This window comes from Brassica rapa, chromosome A09 (genome assembly GCF_000309985.2).
Source record: "Brassica rapa cultivar Chiifu-401-42 chromosome A09, CAAS_Brap_v3.01, whole genome shotgun sequence".
NCBI lineage: Eukaryota > Viridiplantae > Streptophyta > Magnoliopsida > Brassicales > Brassicaceae > Brassica > Brassica rapa.
Genome location: NC_024803.2, coordinates 18,361,614 through 18,383,612, shown reverse-complemented (window position 1 = coordinate 18,383,612; position 21,999 = coordinate 18,361,614). Strand labels below are relative to the sequence as shown.

The window sequence follows — 21,999 nt, the reverse complement described above, 5'->3', positions numbered from 1 at the left end:
TAATAATTATATTTTAACATGATCATAACTATAAAAGTAGACAAAATATGATATAATTTATTTATTTTCATTTATAAACGATAACTTAAAATACATTAAGTTATTGTTTAAATATTACACAGATTTATTAGAATTTTTAAAATATAATATATAAATATATATTATATTTAAAATGAAAATATATTATGATTAAAGTAGTTACAAAGATTTTATATTATTAACTTTAAAGAAACACATGTTAATTTTTATACATGTATTATATAGTTTGATAATGTTAACCCATCTTACCAACATATTAGATTTTATTTTTGAACATACATATTTTATAATTACGAAAATAAAATATATAAATATATAAATTTAATAAAATTTTATTATATTTAGCTCAATATAATAATTTTAATTTAACATGATTGATTATGATTATATAATAACTAAAATATTATACATTTTTTTTATTTTTCATTTTATATAACTGAATATATTAATGTATAATAATATTTTAAACTAATTTCGAAATTAATGAAAATATTTAAATATAATTTCAAAAAGTAAGATCTTGTAAAAATCTTTTTAAACAGTTTTGTTAGAATTTTAAAATAAATATATTTATATTTAAAATGAAAGGATATCAAAAGATACTATGATTAAAATATTTTAAAATTATATTTATTATTAGTCTGAATTAAAATATAGTATGAATTTCTATGAATAGGTCCATTAGGTCCATTTAAAAAAAAATCACATATGAATCAAGGTTGTGACTTCTGTTTTAATATATAAGATATGTTTCATATACAAATTTATATGGTAACCAACATACTTAAACTAAAGGGTGTTTTTCAAAACCAACCCATATTTTCAAGTCAAATCCAAAACCAACCCTTTTTTTTTGTCCATACTATTCATCAATAAAATTTCCATACTATCCTTATGTTTTTGAATTATTCACAAAATTGCCATTTTTATTTATTTTTTTATTAATTTCAAAATTAACAAAAAATCAAATACACCCTAACCATTTCTTCTTATTTACAAAAATGCCATCATCATCAATTTTTCCAACCACCATGAACCACCATTTTTGAGCTCTAAAGCTCTAGAATTCAATTTTCAACCACTTTTTTTCTCATTATAACCCAAAAAACTTCATTTTCTCTCATCTCCTCTACATTTCCATCTAAAAAACTCTCATAACTATCATTTTCATAATCACAAACTTCATATTTTCGAGTTTCTTCATTAGTGAATCGTTAAAGATGCTTCTTTTTGCTCATATTTGGAGTTTGGACGGTTGAAAAGGTTGGAAACAAGCTTTACACATGAAAAATGTAACTATTTACATGGTTTTCGTTCTTTTTCAGATCTGTGTCGCGACGGTAGACTGTTTTGTATGTCTACGCCTCCGTGGAGACTTACGATGCAGTCTATTTGTCAACGCACGGGTTAGTTTTGCAATTGAGCAGACAAATTTTTTTTCTAACGCAGACTTCCCCAGTAGTCTCCGTCTTTACCTTTGACAACAAAAATAAAACTTTCGGTAGACTTACTAAGACGTCTACCTAAAAGAGGTTAGTTTTTCATTTGACCGAACTTTTGACTTTTCAAAATAGACTTCAACGGAAGTCTACAAAATGTAGACTGCCAACAAAGTCTATAAAAGGTCAGTTTTGCATTTGACCAAAACTTTGACTTCGTGGAATAGGTTAGTTTTGTGTTTGACCAAAAAGTTTAAAAAGCAATCAAAAATTTATTAAATTGTAGACTTCATATGCAGTCTTCTTATCTTAAAAAAAAAATGTAGACTGCGTATAAAGTCTACTTTTTTATTTTGGTCAAATGCAAAACCAACCCGTCGGATTTGAGAGTAGACTTCACAAGAAGTCTACACACCCGTAGACGTTCATTTTAATCTACTGATTTGAAGTCAAACTTGGTCAATTGCAAAACTAACCTCTTTCAAAAAAATTCAAACATGTAGACTGCATATGAAGTCTAGTTCTGAAAGTCAAATCTTGGATGAATTCTGGTCAATTGCAAAAAGTAACCTTTTTAAATTGTAGACTGAAATGAAAGTCTACATGTACAAAATTACAACTTTTATTCAACTATAGAAAGCAACCCGTAAAATGGTCAATTGCAAAAACCAACCCAAAGAGTAGACCTATTTGACAGTCTACGTCTGTAAACTGAAAAGAACGTCAACATCTTCAGAGACTAAATATTAAGTCTTCATAGAAAAATCTATAAAAATGTGAATTTGTGTATTATTCATTAAATTTTTTCTAGTTTTTTTGTTTGACAGTGTGTGTTAGTTAATCCTAATGGGTTTGAGTGATTTTGAAAATAATTTTTTTTTTATAATTATGAAGGTATAATTCATTTGATTTGACAATGTTGTTAGCTAATAATTGTAGACGTATTTCTAAGTCTTCGTTTATAGTTTTGCTAGTAAGGCTGAGCTTGTTTCAAAGCTGAAGTCGGTGACTGTGGAATATAATTTTACATTTTCAGCATATAAGACAACAAAAACTCTGTATGTGGCTAAGTGTCGTGTTCAAGGATGTGGTTGGAAACTTAGAGCGAGTGTGAAGTATGGGCCAAAGACATTTTGGGTGACAAAATATTCGAAAAAGATGAAGAATCGGAAAGGTTGAAGAATGTTCCTTGTGCATGATGGCTGTACACATGGTAAACTTCTTGAAATGACACAAGAAGATTATGATCTGGACAACAAAATTGAGAAGATGGTGCTAACCTATTCCTTACCAAACATCATTTAAAACAAATGACTCCGAATAGGAATATACTCCTCTTATGCCTGTCACGAATAATCGACAAGTACGGAACTTGATCGAGTTATCTAAGACACACTTTGTACGCCTTTGTGTATCAAGCCTGCGCCAATACACTAAAAAATTTGGATTGACTATATGTTAAATAATAAGTGTAGACGTTTTTGTAAATCTACAAATGTAGACTGCAGTTGAAGTCTACGTCGTAAATTCTATTAAAAGTGTATTTGTGTATTATTCATCATATTTTTTCATGATTTAATTATTTTACAGTGTATGTTAGTAAAATTTTAATGGTCTTGGATGAATTTCACAATTTAATGTGTTATAATTATACACTTGATACTTATTGCAAATTGTTTTGATTAGTATTATTCTTGAAAATTTTTGGGAAAATTTTGTATAGATTTTCTTCTTCTCACATGTGTGTTAGTTATTATTTTAGCTTATGGTGGTTTTACTTGTTTGGTTGGTTAGATCTTGTGAAAAAATTGATATCTAACAAAAAATTAATAATATCATACAAGTGAAAACAACTAAAAATGAATACAATGTTTATAGATTATGCATTAAAAAATTATTTAAAAATTAATATTTTATTATGAAAGTTATTACAGAGCAATATATTAAAAATTATTCTTGAGTATGTTTGATTTTTCATAATCTTGATGCTTCAAATAAAGTCTTGGAAAAAGTACCTGCCAAATAAGATAGAGTTATGAGAAAAACATAAGATAAAAAATAAAATCATATTTTAGTAGACTTTTTATTAAGTCTACGTAAAGTTATTGTTTAGTAGACTTTAGTTGAAGTCTACACTAATGGAAAATTTTCATATTTAAAAGTGTGCATTTAGAAAATTTGAAAATACTTTGTTCTGGAAAATATTTCAAAAATGGTTTTTTGTCATCCTTGTAACAAAGCAAAAAGATAATGTATGAATCTATAAATTTAGTTCATTATAAACACAAAATATCTTATAATGAATATATGGAAAGCTTACATTTTTGGGAAGATGATTTGAAAATATTGGAAGAGAATACCTGCAAAATAAAATAAAATTTTAAAAAATAAGATAAAAATTAAAATCATATTTGAGTAAACTTCTAATGAAATTTGCTTAAAATTCAAGGCTAGTAGACTTCATTTGAAGTCTACCAGCCGTAAGTTTTAAGTAGATTTCAAATGAAGTCTACTCTATCAAAAAAAATAGATCTGAAAAATAATACATTAAAAATATGAAATAAGTTTAAATCTAAAAAACTTTTAAAAATATGATTTAATAGACAAAATAGTTATAAATTAAAGACATATTAATATGAATTTTAATATGTAACTTTATTTGAATATAAATACTAGAACACATATTTTAAATCTATAGATGTAAACCTTACATTTCTAGGAGGAGAAGAGAACAACTATGGAAGAAAATACCTGCAAAATAAGATAAAATTATTAAAAAACATAGAAAAAAAATTAAAGTCATATTTTTGTAGACTTCCAATGAAGTCTGCTTAAACTTTATGGTTTAGTAAACTTCATATGAAGTCTGCAAGCTTTAGTAAACTTCTTTAGAAGTCTACACTGTCTGATAATTTTCAGATCTGAAAAAATCTATATATTTTGAAATGTGAAAATAATTTTAAATCTGAAAATACTTTACATAATATAATTTATAAGGTAAACTAGTAGCAAATTAATGTAGAGAGCTTGATCTATAAATTTATTTGAATATAAACATGTAAATACATATTTAAAATCTATTAATCTAAAACTTACATTTTTAGAGGAGATGATGAAATCCATGAGTGATAATACCTACCAAAAAAAGATAATATTGTGAGAAATAAACATAAAATACACATTTAAAATCTATAGATCTAAAACTTACATTTTTTAAAGGAGAAGATGAAAACCATGAATCATAATATCTAAAATGACAAGAAAATATTGTGAGAAAGACTTGAGAAAATTTTAGAGAGAAAGAAGATAATGAGAGAGATTTAGAAACAATTGAGAGAATTTTAGAGAGAAGAGAGAAAGTTTTAGAGAGAAGGGAGAGAGTTTTAAGAACTTGTGCAGCCACTTTAGAGAGAGATTGAATAAATTTTGTTTATATAGGGAGACAAAAATGTAACTAGGTTAAAATTTACGATACTGTAGACTTCGTTTGAAGTCTACTAAAATTAAAATTTTGGAGTAGATCTTACTATAACATAGTAGACCTTTTTGGAAGTCTACTATAATAATTTAATTATTGTTGTTTATTCTTTATTATTTTAATAATTTTAATATATGATTTATTAAATTTATTTCTTTATTTTTTAATAGTTATAGTATATGATTTCACTTTTTTATTCTTAAGGAACTTAACTTAGTTTAAATATAATGATTTTTTGTAAAACAAATTGAAAAATATAGACTGAAAAAGACGTCTTCAGATAAATAGACTTTATTGTAGGTCTACGAAACCCTAAACCACAAATATCAAACCCTAAATGTTTTGCTTGATAATCAAAAAGTCTCATTTATACAAAATATAAACTACTAAACATTAATATGCAGATTTAAGTTAATAAAACAAAAAAAAAAACAAAATCTAAAATCTAACCCTATGAAATCAACTACTAAAAGACATAACATGTTAGAACCTTTTGTTTCTAAACTATGAACATAGTCTAGCACATGATAACCAAATTAGTATATATTCTTCAAAATTGTTCGATTATATGAAATTTTAATTTATTTACTTCATATTATCCATTATATTGATGATTAATTAAAAATATCACAATAATTATTTTTATACATTTTCAAAATTAAATTAGTAGACCAAATTAGAGTGTAGACTACAAAACAAGTCTATAAAGTAGACTTCGTAGGAAGTCTATATATATGTAGACTTCTTTTATTACGTGTAGACTTCCAAAGGATAGAAACGTAAAATACATTTATGTTTTTTGTTTGGTCATAAGGGTGAAATAGTACTTTCACTACTCCTTTAGGTTGGTTTTGCATTTGACTGAAAGTGGGGTACACTTTTACATTTGACTTGAATATTTGGGTTGGTTTTAGCAAATGTCCCTAAACTAAACCAATCTTCATTTAAACCACCATTTAAAAATTCGGTTTAAGTTTTGGAACTGTTCAAATTGTGTTTCATTAATATAAAATATACTCTGTTAATTTGGTTAGTCAATATTTAGTTATATGAACAATCATAATCGTTCCCAAAATTTACCAAAACTTCCAAAGCTACGTATTACATCATCAACACCACAATGCTTATCAAATCTAGATAAACAAAAAGGCAATTCGTTCAACTAGAACTCTGGCAATAACAGTTGTCTTGGAGTCGATAACATATATCTCTTCAAGGTTTAACAAAAATTCAGAGTCATTTAACCCTGAATTCTGATCCTGCTTTATCAAGAAAATTTGCATATGAATGACCAAGATGAATAACTTTTGTCTTTGAGTCAATAACAAAGATCTCTTCAAGGTCTCACAAATTCAGGATTGATTAATCCTCTGTTCTAATAATGCTTTGTCAAGAAAACCTGCATATGAATGAACAAGATGAAGATGAAAACAATAGAATATCATTTTTAAAAATGTTTTACATCGACAATTAATTTGTATATTTATATATACAATTAAAAGATTTTATGTTGCATCATAATAGTGGAAAATTATATGTTTCATACAGTAACCATCATTTTATATTAATGAGTTAGTCTAAGAACATTTTAAAAATACATAAAATATGTGAAAACGTTTTAGTATCTATGCATATTGTATAAACTTGCTACATTGATGGAAAGAAGATACAGAACAATTGACACTTTCTTATCTGTTAAATGGTTGCTACAAAAACCTCCCTAAATTTCTGGTACGATTCTAGATATCTTAACAATTAATTTAAACTCAATATTTTCTGAACAATCATTAATATCATTAATATCTTGACAAAATATCTTAGATTTTACCTAGATTACGTAGTAAAATAAATTACACTATTAAAAATATTTTTGATGAAACTTTTCATTAGCACAAACGAACCATAAACAACGTAAAAATTCTTTTTTTTTCAATTGGCTCCTTTAAAACTTATCACCTTGCTAAAAGGCGTAAAGCACAAACGAAAACGTAAAAAAATGAATCATTTTTCAATGGCTCCTTTAAAACCTATCACCCTTGCTAAAAGGTTGTAAATTTGAAATTAAAATTATTTAATATCATATATATCATAGTTATTATAAATAGTGATCTAAATTAGAAAATATTATCATCTATACCAGACACACAAATTTCAAAAAAAATCTTAAATCTTACAAATATATATTTAATTTTAAAAAATACATCAAATAAAAAGGTAAAATTTACAAAACGGGTTGGAAATTTGGTAAAGTTATGTATTAGATATATATATTTACTACAAATAAAAACAAATACAAATGAATAGTATAAAATAAGATAGTATCAATATAATTTTCAAATTTTTATGATTCTAACAAACTAATTAAACATGTTATGATTTAAAACAATTAGCATGTATCATGTTTATCACAAAGAAAGTAAAAAAAAAATAAACTACCACTATAATAAAACTTAAAAAGACAAATAATATTTTTACTAAAAATATATTTACAAAATAATTCCGCCCTTGAAAATGGCGGGTAAAAATCTAGTATACTATTAGAACATGAACATGCCCCATTAATAATAGTTGTGTCCAATTTTTTAAAAAAAAAATAACATCTAAATATAACTGCTTATATAACTTTATCAATACTATATTAATTTTTACGGCAGTTCCACAAATTCTAAAATCCTACTTTTCAGCACAATTTGATCGCCACTTCGTTAAATAACACGTGAACAAAAATTAATAAAGCAGTTCCATAACCACTAATGTCCTATTTCTAAGGACACGATGATATAAAACTCCTATTTTTCAATTAACCAAATCTATCCTACTAATCTCAATTTCTAATTTTGTATATTTTACGTAACCACCTTCTACAACCAATTAAACTCCTATTATAAAGACAACAATTTTTGTAAATGGCAAAACATTTTGTAGATAATTTGGGTGTATATGAGAATAATGATTCAGGTTTTGTTGAATAAGCACAGGATCATTAGTTAATTTTTTGCTCTCCAAGGAACTCCAAATAATATCTTATATAAACCCAAGTAATTTGTTTTTCTCTCTTGACAACAACCCAAATAGTTTTTAAACCAAAACCTATCAAATTTATATTTATGGAACCAAAAATGTTTAATTTTAAAATAAAATAGATACTATATTTTCAATATTGATTCTATTACAAAAACTAATAAGGTTGCATACTATATATGTATGATTGTGCATATACATGTTGACAATAAAATAGGTTGGTTATTTTACAACTCACATGAGTTGTGGCAAGTGTAGTAAAAAAAATTATGTACTCATATTTGTATTGTTTAAAATTATGTTTTAAAAGAAATAATATTTCTTTTTCTAATATCAATATTATTTGTGTAAATTGTTTTTAATGAAATCACATTACATACAAATATATATATTTTCCTTCTAAGAAAATATAGATATAAAGAAAGTATTTTATTACTTCAAAAGTGTATTTTATGTTATTTTTAAATATAATATTACTATTTTGTGAACTTTTGTTTTATGAAATCATATTATATATACATATAGTTTCGTTTTTAAATTTTTTTAAATTTATAAAAAAATTTCCTTTTTATTATATGTATATGTTTTTCGGAAAATTTTAAAAAAGAAATTAAATAAAAATAAATAATAGTATTTTAAATGTAATATTTTTATTTGATTAAGGGTATCAGTATAATCAATCATCGTAAGAGTGAACGTGAGAGCGACACATAGGAATCTGATTTCTCAAATAATATTATAGAGATTGAATAAATTAGAAAATATTCCTTTAACAATAATACAAATAATTTTCATATTTTTAATTAAAATTAAAACATAATGGCATTGTTGTAAATATTTTTAAAAGCAAAGGGGATTTAAAAAAATGTCTTATATGTTTTAATAGTACAGTCACAGATGTTTTCACTGTGTGTTCTCAATTAATAGTATGTAAGCTAAAAAAACTTAATTAGAGACCTAAACCTATTTGCAAAGTTCATAAATTAAGTTCATAGACTCTGATGGTGTACTTGAATATAGTCAAGGGTTTGTTGCATTGTTTGCTGCTAAGCTTGAGATCATGGAACCATGTTACACTGTCAAGGATAGGTGTGTAAAACCTAACCAATTTGATTTTGTAACTTTGTTTGGATTGGTTTATTGTTTGACTATTTCTCTGTTTTTTAAAAAATTATATTCGGCTATTAAAATAGTGTTAACATGGTTTTATGGCCATAAAATGGTGTTAACATGTGTAAGGATCAATGATGATTACTAACCTTATGTTTCTTGTCTAGGGACGCCTCATGTCGGAAAGGCGACCCTAGCGTTGGCCTAGGCTAGATTGTTCTTCCTCATCGCTTCACCACTTGAGGCGCTATTTTTAACACATGTTAGGTTTTCAAAGTGAGTGCCGACAATGATATTGTTTCTTTTTAGTCAAGTTGAATGATTCTGTCAACAATGCCTCAGGCAAAAAAAAAAAAGGTTTTGTATTACTGTTTATGTTAGTAGCAATAAGAAAATATTGATGGTGTCAAAGTATTATATATGTTAGTCGTTGAGATTGCTCAATTTGCTGAAAAAATAATAAGAATGTCTATTGGAGGTATCAAAGTACTGTTATCGTAAATCTATTGGCTAGACTGAATCATTCATTTGACTAAAAAGATTGAGACTTTCTATATTAACGAAACAAATGCTATATAACCTATAGCTCATATGATCCTCTCTCTCTTCATCACCCTGCTTCGTTGTGTGAGTTCAGGAGAACCATTCAACAAACATCGTGGGGGGTCTGGGTGCATCTCACATGGTAAACATATTTGAAACTTCAACAGTATTTTTATTAACATAAACACATCAGGTATTTGCTATGATTGGCTCTCTGATTTTGTCTATCGTTTGACTCAGCTTTAATAATACCACTGACAACTAAATTTTGCAACTTGCAAACAGAACTCAACTGCTATTAAAATGCGACAAAGTGGAAAGACATATGCATATACTAACCCAAAGCATAAACATGAGAATGGCCGAGAAGATTTCCTTATTGATCTTCTTGTTTGTCCTCAGTAGCAGAATTACTGTTGTTTCTTCACAACTATGCGATGGCACTGGGTCTTTTGGAGAAGGTAGCCCATATGCTATTAACCGCGAAAAAATCCTCTCATCTCTTGCTGCTAATGTGAAGATGCCCAACGGTTTCTACAACGGTTCGAAGGGAGATCGTCCTGACTCTCCTGACCGAGTATATGCAATGGCAATGTGCATAGATGGGAGTGACCCAGAGGTATGCTCGGAATGTCTCAGGGTTGCGACTAACTTGTTAATACACAACTGTAATAACGAGAGTGAAGGATTTATATGGTTTCCGTATAAAGCCCTTTGTTTTGCACGCTTCTCTAACCGTTCGTTTGTTGGAACCCATGATACGCACCTGCTTTATTCGGAGCACAGCATTGGGTTATCGAGGTTAACAGAGTTTGAAGAAAACTTTAGCAATTTAACAGTTGGTTTGATAGCTGAAATTTCTAGTGGAAAAAAAGCTTCAACTAAAGTGGAGGCCTTGACAAAGTTCCAGTTACACGCATTAATGCTATGCACTCTGGATCTAAATTCAACTGAGTGTTCGGCCTGTCTTCGAGAAAGTGTTGGTGCTTATCATAAGGATGAATACCTCATTCGGAGGCAAGGAGGCGTCATTGCATATCCAAGCTGTTTCTTCCGGTGGGATTCGTATCCCTTCAGCGGAGGTTTCAATCGAAGTAAGTCGTCACACTACAAAAAGATAAAATAAAATAAAAACATTCCAAGAACTTCTCAAAACCTATAATTTTTTTTTATATATTTGAAACTGTAGATTCAATCACTGGATGATAAAGTTTCTTCTTCTATACTAGGTAGCAACAAAACCTCAACGGTAATGTTTGTGGCGGTTGTTGTTCCCATCGTCGCTATCTGCTGTATACTGTTTGCTCTAGTGGTAATACTAGTTATCAGAAGGAGAAGGTCTAACCCACCGCCTGACTTTGCAAGTAAGTTGATTCATGTTTTTCCTCATCATGTTCTTTTTTAATTGCTTTCATAAAAGAAACAAGACATATACTGCTTGATCTGGAGAACGAATATGAGTTTTGGATAGAAATAATGACCTCATTGCTCATGTCAATTGCTCTATCTCCGTGTAACTTTTTACCATATAGCCAATGATTATAAGGTTGAGCTTAGAAGATGTTCTGGTGGATGACATCTAAAAGTTAATAGTGGTACACGTGTTGCAGATGTACCTAAAAACTCACTGCAATACGATTTGAAAACGATTGAAGCTGCAACGTGCACATTTTCCAAGAGAAACATGCTCGGTGAAGGTGGATTTGGAGAAGTTTTTAAGGTGATCTTCTTCTTTTTCCACCTTTGATATTTCTCTTTTAACTGTGTGCATGTGATTTACTAATTTATCTACCCTCCATATAATTTGTAGGGTTCACTTCAAGATGGGTCACAAATTGCGGTGAAAAGGCTGTCTAAAGAATCAGCACAAGGTGTACAAGAGTTCAAGAATGAGACTAGTCTCGTCGCAAAGCTTCAGCACAGAAATTTGGTTGGAGTTCTCGGGTTTTGTATGGAAGGAGAAGAAAAGATACTCATTTACGAGTTTGTTCCCAACAAAAGCCTCGACCAGTTCTTGTTTGGTATTTTACATATAACACTCAGATTAACCTTGTGAAGTTATAATGATTATTATTATGTTGCAGTTCTTGAAACTTAGGTTTTTAATATCATAGTTAATGACACTTGTATAGAACCTACAAAGCAAAGCCAGCTTGATTGGGCTAAAAGGTACAAGATTATTCTCGGGACTGCTAGGGGAATCCTATATCTTCATCATGACTCGCCTCTCAAAATCATACACCGTGACCTCAAAGCTAGTAACATCCTCTTAGATGCTGAAATGGAACCCAAAGTCGCAGATTTTGGAATGGCTAGGATTTTAAAGATGGATCAATCTCGAGCCGATACAAGGAGAGTCGTTGGAACCCAGTAATATTCTCTTTTTCCCCTTTATCTCCTATTAATTTCTGACATTCTGTGAACTTTTTTGTCAACGGTAAACTCAATATATTTATTTGTTTTTGTATCAGCGGCTACATTTCTCCAGAGTATTTGATGCATGGGCAATTCTCCAGGAAATCTGATATATTTAGTTTTGGAGTTTTGGTTCTCGAGATTATTAGTGGAAAAAGAAACAGCAACTTCCACGAGATTGACGGTTCCGGAAAGAGTTTGGTCACACATGTGAGCACAAAGATTTAACATTTCTTGAATCTGTAGCCTTTTTTATTTCCAAGGTTTAACTGATTGTTCATTGTTTGGTAGGCTTGGAAGCATTGGAGGAACGGGTCACCACTAGAACTAGTGGATGCGGAAATAGGAAAGAACTATCAGAGTAATGAAGTAGTCAGATGCATCCATATTGCGCTATTATGTGTTCAAGCTGATCCAGATGACCGTCCAGATATTTCCGAAATTATCTCGATGCTCACCAGTAACTCGATCATTTTACAGCTTCCCCAGTCACCAGTATATGAGGGTTCAGAGATGGGTCTACCTCCGATTAAATCTGTTCCTGTTTCTGTAAATGATTCATTGATAAATGAGTTGGTTCCTCGTTGAAGATGGCAGATCATTTTTTTTTTAAATGATGGTTGGTTGGAAAAGGCAGATGATGTTTCTATGTTTTATTTTACAAATGTTGTGTATATGATCTTCGCGTGTCACAAGGAAACTCTGTTTTGAAGATGAGCCAATTGTGTATAATTGTAACCGGTTTCTATTTAGTTTACCACTGAAATAGAAAACCAAAAGAAAATTTTACTGTTTGCTCACTTTGCTTCCCTCGTCTATCTTTTGTTGTGTATTGAAAATATTTTACTTTGGTGGTTGAGATTTATGATTAAGGTTTTTAGTTGCTTAATTTTCCACAGTTATAATATTATTCTATCTGTTCTTAGGTCCATATTATTGGTAAAACTAGTATAGTAGCTTTCATCATTATCAGAGTGGGGTCTCTTTTTTATTTCTTGTCGTTTTGTTTGACCAGCTTGGAGGTTCCGCAGAACTCAACTAATCTGTCATTTTCTAATCTTTTCTCAATGATGATAAATCAGCAGACAAAAGTCCACACAGTATTTGAAGTTGACCTTCTCTAACTTCTAACAATTTAACTCATAAACAGCCTTTGGTTTTGATCTTGAGAGTATGAAGCTCAAGACTTCCTTTTTACCGGTGTTCTTAGTTTCCCTCGTAGCCTTAGATTCTCTTTCTGCACAAGAGATCTGCTTCAATGGATTCTTTAAACCCAACTCTACTTACGACTTAAACCGTCGTCAACTCCTCTCTTCTCTTGCTTCTAATGTCACATCTAACAACGGTTTCTTCAGCTCCTCGATCGGTCAAACCCCCAACAGAGTGTTCATCATTGGCATGTGTATCCCTGGAACCAAACCAGAGACTTGTTCAGATTGCATCAAAGGCGCATCAGACCGCTTATCGCAAAGCTGTCCTAACCAGACAGAAGCTTATACATGGCCAGATTGTTGCATGGTACGTTATTCCAACGTTTCCTTCTCCGGATCACTCCTCATGGAACCATCACAAGCTCTGTACAACACTGGAGATATCGGAGATACTGATGCTAATATGACGGTGTTCGATAGAGTCTATGATGAGTTAATGATCCGTACAATTACTGCAGCTTCAAACGGATCATCATCCTTTGAGCAAAAGTATTTCGCAGCTGAGGTCGCTTCGTTGACCAACTTAGAAACTATGTACGCAATGATGCAATGTACGCCTGATGTTTCTTCAGGGGACTGTGAGTTTTGTCTCGAGAAAAGCGTCGGCGAGTATTCTTCTTGTTGTCGCGGTAAACAAGGTGGTGCGGTTATAAGACCGAGTTGCTTTTTCCGGTGGGATTTGTATCCTTATGCTGGAGCTTTTGATAATGTTACATTGCCACCGGCTCGACCGCAGGCTTCATCTCCGCCACCGCCTTCTTTGAGTCCTCCCGTAAGCGATACGGCAAATACAACCGGCAAAGGTAGAACTTCTTTATATTATTTGTAACAAGAATGTGTGGAAAAGTCAAGTGGACTCTTCTCATTTGCCGTTTTTGTTGGTGATTTCTTTTTTTTTGTAGATCGAAAGATTATTTCAACAGGTATTATTGTGGCAATTGTTGTCCCTGCCGTCATTATGTTGGTACTACTAGTTGTAGGATTCATGGTTTGCAGGAAAAGGAAGTTATACCAAACAAATGAAGTTCGAGGTTGGTTCTCCATGTACCAATCAACTGCTTAACTGTTTTATTTTACAGATTCTTGAAAAAGAAATTAGATGTTAAGAAAGATCTTTTTTTCGCTTTCTTTGTGCAGCTGGTGATGAGATCACAACAACACGCTCACTGCAATTTAGTTTTAAAATGATTAAAGATGCAACTGATACGTTTGCAGACAGTAATCTGATTGGCCGAGGTGGATTTGGTGAAGTTTACAAGGTAATAAGTGGTTTCTCAGCGTGATTTGTTATTTCCCTTTCTGAAATGCAACATTTGATTTATATTTTTTTATAGGGAACTCTTTCAACTGGAACTGAAGTAGCTGTGAAGAGACTATCGAAATCATCAGGACAGGGTGCTCATGAGTTCAAGAACGAAGCCGTTCTTGTGACAAAGCTTCAGCATAGGAATCTGGTTAGGCTTCTAGGCTTCTGTTTGGAAGGAGAAGAAAAGATACTTGTCTACGAATTTGTACCGAACAAAAGCCTCGACTATTTTCTCTTTGGTATGATATATGAACTTATGTACTAATTAATTTTAAGTGCTGTTATAGCTAAATATATCATATGTATGCAATGAACATGCAGATCTTGCAAAGCAAAGCGAACTAGACTGGACAAGACGTTACAACATTATTGGAGGGATTTCTCGAGGGATCCTATATCTTCATCAAGATTCACGGCTTACAATCATACACCGTGATCTCAAGGCGAGTAACATTCTCTTAGATGCTGATATGAATCCCAAGATTGCAGATTTTGGCATGGCAAGGATTTTTGGAGTTGATCAAAGTCAAGCCGACACAAGAAGAATTGTTGGAACATAGTAAACTTTCTTGCTCAAATTGATGATATGAACTTTATTGGTGGTCGATTTGTTATCAATAGGCTAAAAAGGTGTATAACATATTTTTGCAGTGGTTATATGTCTCCGGAATACGCGATGCGTGGCAATTTCTCCATGAAATCTGATGTCTATAGCTTTGGAATTTTGATTCTGGAGGTCATAAGTGGCAAAAAGATTAGCAGTTTCAACCACACTGGTGACTCTGGTGGCAATTTGGTCGCACATGTGAGTATTGATCTTTGAAGTTACATTTGTCTATATGATTAAGCCATATGATTTCATTTACTTGATCACTTGTATTAGGCTTGGAGGCTTTGGAGAAACGGATCACCATTAGATCTTATAGATCCTACAATAGGAGAGAGTTATCAAAGCACTGAGGCTACTAGATGCATCCATATTGCACTATTATGCATTCAAGAAGATCCTGCAGATCGTCCATTGTTGCCAGAAATCATTGTGATGCTCACTAGTAGCACAACTACTTTACCTGTGCCTAGAGCACCAGGATTTTGCCTCCCAAGCAGGCATGAACTAGACACTGATGGCTTGGAGTCTACCCAATCTACAAGCAGGTCTATTACTGGTTCTATCAATGATGCATCGATTACAGATTTCTATCCTCGTTGAAGAAGTTTTTTTTTTTTTTGATATTTGAAATGTAATGAATTGGAAGTATATATCAAATATTCTCTAGTTCTTGTCTCTGTTTTACTTTTATCTGACATAAACAGTAATATATCATATACATGTTACATATACATATATTTCTACAACAAGAAATATGTACTGAGCATATTTTCTGTATTAAGAATTGGTTCAGACATAAGGTTACAACATCAGACATAGGAGCATCATCTTCAACGAGGATATATGTTGGTGATAGATGCATCATCACTACATTTCAAATGACTTGGATAAGGTGCTGGCTCCGCCCCTGCTTGGTACCTAAAAAGGATAATTGTTGATAAAGACCAAAAAGTGATAGTGATGAAACAGAAGCTAAAAGATAAGGAAAGACTTTTATTTATTCTAGCAATATCTAAGAATAACGATTTCTTGATTCATTTAGTCGTAGCAAACAAATAAAAGTTTCAAACCTTTCAAACTAAATGCAACTTAACTCTTACATTAAACGGTTATTTGTCAAAATCATAAAAAAAGGTATTTATCTAACTTCAAAGTAATAACAATAAATAGAAATAATAGAGTTATTCTATTCCAAATTCTGCAGGATCCATAATGAAACAAAAATCCATTGACAACTGATATATCCCCATAATCGAAGTTTTACAATTATTTTCATAAATTAGTTTTCATATTGTCCGATTTCATACCTAAAACCCTAAATAAACTTTCTTCACTCAGGTTTCTTGGTGGCTTCAGGATTGTTGTCAGCATTTGAGTCATTGGTTGTCTTCAAGGAGTCTTATGTCGCTTTCTTCTCAGCTTCAGGAGGACTGGTTAAATTCTTCTCAACGTCCTCACTCCTTGTACCTTAGGCAGGTTGTTCAGTATCTACAGCTAGAGGATATTACCTCATCCCTTGAGGTGTACCAGGAATTTCCACAGGCAATACACTCCAACTAAATGCATAAAAAACCAGAATGTGATTATTATGATCCATGAATATGCATAAGATCGTGCCGAGAATAGATGACTTAATATTGAAAAGCAAAAGAACCTGATAGCGATCTCGATGCCCAGCTTGAACGATATGTCTCAGGCCAACTTTAATATGACTGCATCTCGAGCATCTTACATCAGTCATCTGCATGAAAAGCCAACACATGGCATGGTCAAAGACATTCTCCAACACAAATCCAAGAAACTGGATAAAACTTTGGCTGTCATAAATGAAAAAACCTGCATTCGTTCCGCATCATCAGGCTCATTCTTCTCTGTTTCCTCATTAGTTAGACCCACCTGAATCCCATAAAAAAAACAAATCTTATTAGTTTAAAGTTTAAGAAATAATCATTACTATTTACCCATTATAGCAGAAAGCAAGATTAAGATTAATCTGTTTACAAACATGATAGTATAACAATTCCCTAACCTTTAACTCAGTGGGTGACATGTTCGAAATCTTTTCAGGTTCTAACTCGCCACTGAGCAGTCGTTTAGCCAGCAGTGCAGTGTTCTACAGACAAAACAAAATGGAACTATTTTTCAATGATCAGAAAGGCATACAAATTTTAGCATGTCATATAAGAATGTCACATTCAATTCATAGATCAACAACGGTTAAGAATATGGAGCATACGTGCAGAGATAATCATGAAATGGCATGAGTGCGGATTCTAACCTTCAGATTGAATGCTAATGTCCTTATCCTTTGATTGTATTTAGAATAGTCTGATGCATAAGAAACATTTATAGCCAGCTCAAGGGCACACACGGGAGAAACAGCAGCATCTGGCCAGAGAAAGCTCTCATCCTATCAAGCAGTTTAAACAAAAGGGTTAATGAAAGGTGAGTGCGTGAAAATAGAGACTATTTGGAACTCACATTTGCTTCATCACCAGCATTAAAGCATATGCTCTGGACTGCTTCCAGAAGCTTCGCCAAACATTCGTTACGATGAGAATTATCTGTTAGTGAATCAAACTTGTCTAAGATAGAATGATACTCTGATGAAATAGGAAACACATCTTTGTCCTTTCTAAGATCAACATGAAGTCTTTTTAATTTCCCGGAAAATCTTTTAGCCTTCTCTACATCTTCTTCAATTTCAAGGTCAGGAAAATCACCCAATCGCGCCAATGACTTATCCACAAAGAGGTTAATTTCACGTTGTTTTGCAACTTCATAATCCTTGTCAGTCAACTTCCACAGCTTCTTATCAACCGCATCATACACCTTTCGCACGATAAAACCTCTGCCACTCGGAAGTTGCTTATATGCTGGAACAAAATTCACCACGCATCTTTGCATCACTGATTCTGCTGGGACCTCATCACGATGGAAACTGTAGAAACGTCCACGTGTATCATTTACTACCCAGTTTCCACCATCCTTTTTCTTTGCATCTTCTTGACGATAAAACCATTGTACCAGAATCATCATCCTTCCATCTTGTTTTTTGGTAATATCCTACCCCAAAAAAAAACAAGTGAAATGGATGATATATAAAACAAGATTCAAGAGGCCATATGCGATTTATTAAATATTTCAACTAATTTTTTTTTACAAATTTGAAGGCCTAAATTTTTTTTTTTTTGAGCCTCTCTATGTAATTTTTTTCAAAATTTTGGGATGCTTAAGGTTGATGTTTCATTTGGCTTTACCCAAGACCAGCAAATACAAAAATTCAGTACCTTGATAATGGCAACATAAGGCTCAAGACTATTGTCTTCTGGATGCAACAGCACCGAATCCTCCTGTGCAATAAAGGAATGTCAGAGAGGCTAGAAACAAAGCATATCTTCTTTCGACTGATCAAAAAAAAAGAAAAAAGAAACAAGGCATTCAGGTGCAAAGGGAAAGCATGATGTAACTCACCAGCTCGTATCTGTTACCGCCGTATTCGAACTGCCCGTAATGGGTTCCTTTACCCGTAACTTTAACCGGCTCACCAACCGGTTTCGCGTCATCGGGCTTCAATTCCTTCGGCGGCGTTTCTTCGTCATCTTTCTTTCTCTTGCTCTCTGTCTCCTCCTCTTCCCCATCAGACTCTTTGTTCAGGATCACCTTCTTGCGTTTCCTCATTTTTCCCTCCATTGTTTCCTCAGGTCTCCTTGAGTTCTGTCCCTGAGACCTCGTCTTCGCTAGAGAGTCCTCTTCGTCGTCACTCGAGTACACCTGAGCAAACCTCCGACACGACACCATCTTTCTTCCTCCTCCCTGCGTGAATAAGAGAGCAGAGACAATTAAATAGATGTATTGTTGTTTTGTCAATATGATAGAACGTAGTATGTATATTCACACACCTTCTTAACTTTTGGATCTTCCAAAGAGGTTTGATACATACATATATTTACTAACTTACAGTTTTATAAGACTAGATTTATTTTATTACCTAATTATCTTTAAAGACTTTTATGGTCAACCTATTTTATTACTTTAGTATCTTAGTCTCATTTTGACAAGTTTATGTGAAAATTAATATTAATTTAGTTACATTTTTGACCAAATTTAAGCAGAAGTTTATTTTATTGCCAAATTTAGCAAAAATAATTTTTTTTTAAATTTAGCTATTAATTTTCGAAAATTATTATTTGCTTAAATGTTTGTTTGCAAAAATTATTTTCAATTAAATTATCAGTTTACATAAATATTTAGCTAAACTGTAGTTCGATACAAAAATATTGTAAGATTTCATAACATAATCACAAAATTTAATATTCTTAATTTTATATTAGTTAAAACATATTTTATAGGTTCAAAAATAAAATTATTTCCAAAAAATTGGTCAAGTTTATCATTTTGGGATATCTTTTTAAGAAAATCAGAATGGTCAAATTATTATTTAGGAAAGTTTAATTTATTAACAAAACTAAGATTGGGAAAAGTATTTAAGAAAAATGGTCAACTTTCTAATTTAGGATATCTTATTAATAAAAATAAAATTTGTCAAGCTAATAAATAAAAGAAAAGGTAATCAGTAAACTACGTACTATGTTTGTACGTAAAGATTAGTATTTTAGTTCCTTAAAGATTGAGTAGTTTGCATAAAACACTGTCAAGACTTGTATTTTTCACAATAGGAAGTTAATTAATAATTCATGATATATACTTAAGTGGTTTGTGCTTGTTTAGTAATTTTTCTTTTGTACCTTTTTCAGATAAAAATCGTTAAGGTGCTTCCTCAATTATTTAAATATATTTAAATAGATTTGTACACAAATAAAATATTTAAAAGTTAAGAAACAAACATATATCCAAATGAGATGTTAGACCATCTCCAATGGTTCACTCTCTTTTTCACTCTAAAGTAGAATAACTCTATAATAAAATTGAGTTATATTTCAATAGTATTCTATTTTAAAGTGAAAAATAGAGAGGTGAATAAAAAATAAACAAATTAATCTAGTAAACTCGTTTTCACTCTATTATATATAAAAAATATAATGAACTATTGGGTCATTTTTATTTTAATGTATATTTAAGAATGAAACATAGAGTAAGATTGGGATTTCCTCGCGACACATAGTGCCGGTAGAACACTTTTGGATGGCCTAAGAAAATTTTAACATTTTTAATATTTTTATCTAGTATCATATATTTTTATAATATAATATATATCGTATTAAAATTCCATACACTAGTTCAACTCGATAAAATAACTTAATTAAGTCGACGTATAGCGTTAACCAAAATTATAAACTATGTTTACACATACAGGATATATCAGTGTTGTTACTACCTCTATCCTATATTTTGAGTATTTTATTAAGTTAAGTATGTGTTTTGAATTATTTTGGTGTTATTTGGTAGTTTTACAGGTTTAAAGTCTACTTAGAACGATATAGTTTGAACTGGATACAAAAAAACAAAAAACAAAAGATGTAAAATGTGTCAGAAATTGAAGGAAGATTTTCTACATTGAGATTGAGCTCAGTTTGGAAAAAGATAGAGAATTGACTTCTCTTTCCAATACCACCGGGGGAGGTCGATCTATCGGTTAGATCGAAAGTTATGAAAACTGGACTATTTGCCAATTTAATACGAGAATTTTTTTTTTTAGATTTTCTTATTTTCGGTTTGATTTGTCCTAAAATTTGATGATTACGTATTTTGGCCTATATCTACTATTTTGAGTCGTTTTTAGGTCCAGACTTTTAAGCTTTTAAAGTTGTGAAGAGACAAAAGAATCTTTTTGAACCTTGTTTTTGTCTCTTTATTCCAATTATGCATATTCTATCATTGATCTTGTGTTATTTGGTTATGTTGAGTAGCATTATAGTTAGATTTTAGGGTTTCAAAGGAATCTAAGAGAATGAATTTTAGGATTGTTTGATTAGATAATATGCGTTACAGTTCTTCACTTGGATTGTTTTTAATGTTTGAACTTATTGATCACCTAATTCATGATCTTAGGTTATCTGAATGCAGTGTGAGCTGATTTGATTGCTTGAAAATATTTCATGTGAGCAAGGTGTTCTTAACCAACAGAGATTGATGCTATTGCGCTTTGTGGACCTATCGAAACTCAAACCTGATGCATGTTCAATCTCTTAGGTTCAATGGGAGTTAGTTCTCTAAGTTATTAGACATAGTAACTGGAGCCACAATAGTGGGAAGTTTATACATTCGTTTTAGAATGGTGCTTAGTTGATTTTTTTCATAAATTGTATACATTCATAATCAGATTTCATGTGATTTCCCTAAAGCATGACGCTCTTATTTCATTGTTTATATCTGCATATTTATTTTCTGCTTACTTTAAGGAAAACCAAAATCCCTTTTTGCCCTAACTTGACTCTATTATCACAGACTTATTGTCAAATCTTGGTCTTAGTTGATTTTCTTCCTTCTATACTATTGTGATTTGATGTGCACTAAAACTCTAAGTTAATAATCTATACTATTAAAAGGGAATCACTCCTAAAAAATCTACTTAAACAAGGTTGTTGGACCATTTCATTAGACTTAACTATTTATTTGGTCTTAACTTATATTTCTCTAACTATATAAATACTTTACATAATTTAAATGAATTCATTTATTATTTTCTCAAAATCTATTATATAATTGCTAACAATAAATCCATATGAATATATGATAGATTATTCAAATGTGATCATTACCACATATAATTCTATTAATAATATAATTTTTAATGGTTTATTTATGTTTAATAGGTTATATAATTTGTATTTTAAAATTTTAAGTACTCATTTGGTCCTTACTTT

General features: G+C 30.9%; 2 protein-coding genes and 1 non-coding gene across 3 annotated transcripts; 2 read left to right on the top strand and 1 right to left on the bottom strand.

Annotated features, from left to right (window-relative positions):
• Positions 1-5,678: 5,678 nt before the first annotated feature.
• LOC103833860 (putative cysteine-rich receptor-like protein kinase 33) lies at positions 5,679-12,751 on the top strand. Its single transcript, XM_009109915.3, has 7 exons — positions 5,679-10,724; positions 10,842-10,994; positions 11,241-11,350; positions 11,441-11,651; positions 11,763-12,000; positions 12,102-12,255; positions 12,337-12,751. The coding sequence occupies exons 1-7, from the start codon at positions 9,956-9,958 to the stop codon at positions 12,631-12,633; spliced, it is 1,932 nt and encodes a 643-aa protein (XP_009108163.2). The 5' UTR covers positions 5,679-9,955; the 3' UTR covers positions 12,634-12,751.
• A 225-nt stretch (positions 12,752-12,976) lies between these two features.
• Positions 12,977-15,905, top strand: LOC103833859 (putative cysteine-rich receptor-like protein kinase 35). The gene is made up of 7 exons (XM_009109914.3): positions 12,977-14,059; positions 14,159-14,287; positions 14,394-14,515; positions 14,591-14,801; positions 14,884-15,121; positions 15,214-15,367; positions 15,446-15,905. Exons 1-7 carry the CDS (start codon positions 13,219-13,221, stop codon positions 15,770-15,772), a joined length of 2,022 nt encoding a protein of 673 aa, XP_009108162.1. The 5' UTR covers positions 12,977-13,218; the 3' UTR covers positions 15,773-15,905.
• A 360-nt stretch (positions 15,906-16,265) lies between these two features.
• LOC103833947 lies at positions 16,266-21,486 on the bottom strand. Its single transcript, XR_004450908.1, has 5 exons — positions 18,647-21,486; positions 18,463-18,525; positions 17,451-18,238; positions 17,202-17,285; positions 16,266-17,068 (listed from the first exon to the last, which is right to left on the bottom strand). It is a non-coding gene; the product is annotated as an uncharacterized LOC103833947 (transcript).
• Positions 21,487-21,999: the final 513 nt, after the last annotated feature.

What these genes read in the sequence shown, in the direction of transcription:
- LOC103833860 (XM_009109915.3), top strand. Translation starts at nt 9,956, where the DNA reads ATGCATATACTAACCCAAAGCATAAACATGAGAATGGCCGAGAAGATT. An exon ending in CCCACCGCCTGACTTTGCAA is followed by an intron (nt 10,995 to 11,240) that starts GTAAGTTGATTC and finishes CACGTGTTGCAG; the next exon opens with ATGTACCTAAAAACTCACTG. An exon ending in GAAAGAGTTTGGTCACACAT is followed by an intron (nt 12,256 to 12,336) that starts GTGAGCACAAAG and finishes ATTGTTTGGTAG; the next exon opens with GCTTGGAAGCATTGGAGGAA.
- LOC103833859 (XM_009109914.3), top strand. Translation starts at nt 13,219, where the DNA reads ATGAAGCTCAAGACTTCCTTTTTACCGGTGTTCTTAGTTTCCCTCGTA. An exon ending in GATTTGGTGAAGTTTACAAG is followed by an intron (nt 14,516 to 14,590) that starts GTAATAAGTGGT and finishes ATTTTTTTATAG; the next exon opens with GGAACTCTTTCAACTGGAAC. An exon ending in GTGGCAATTTGGTCGCACAT is followed by an intron (nt 15,368 to 15,445) that starts GTGAGTATTGAT and finishes CACTTGTATTAG; the next exon opens with GCTTGGAGGCTTTGGAGAAA.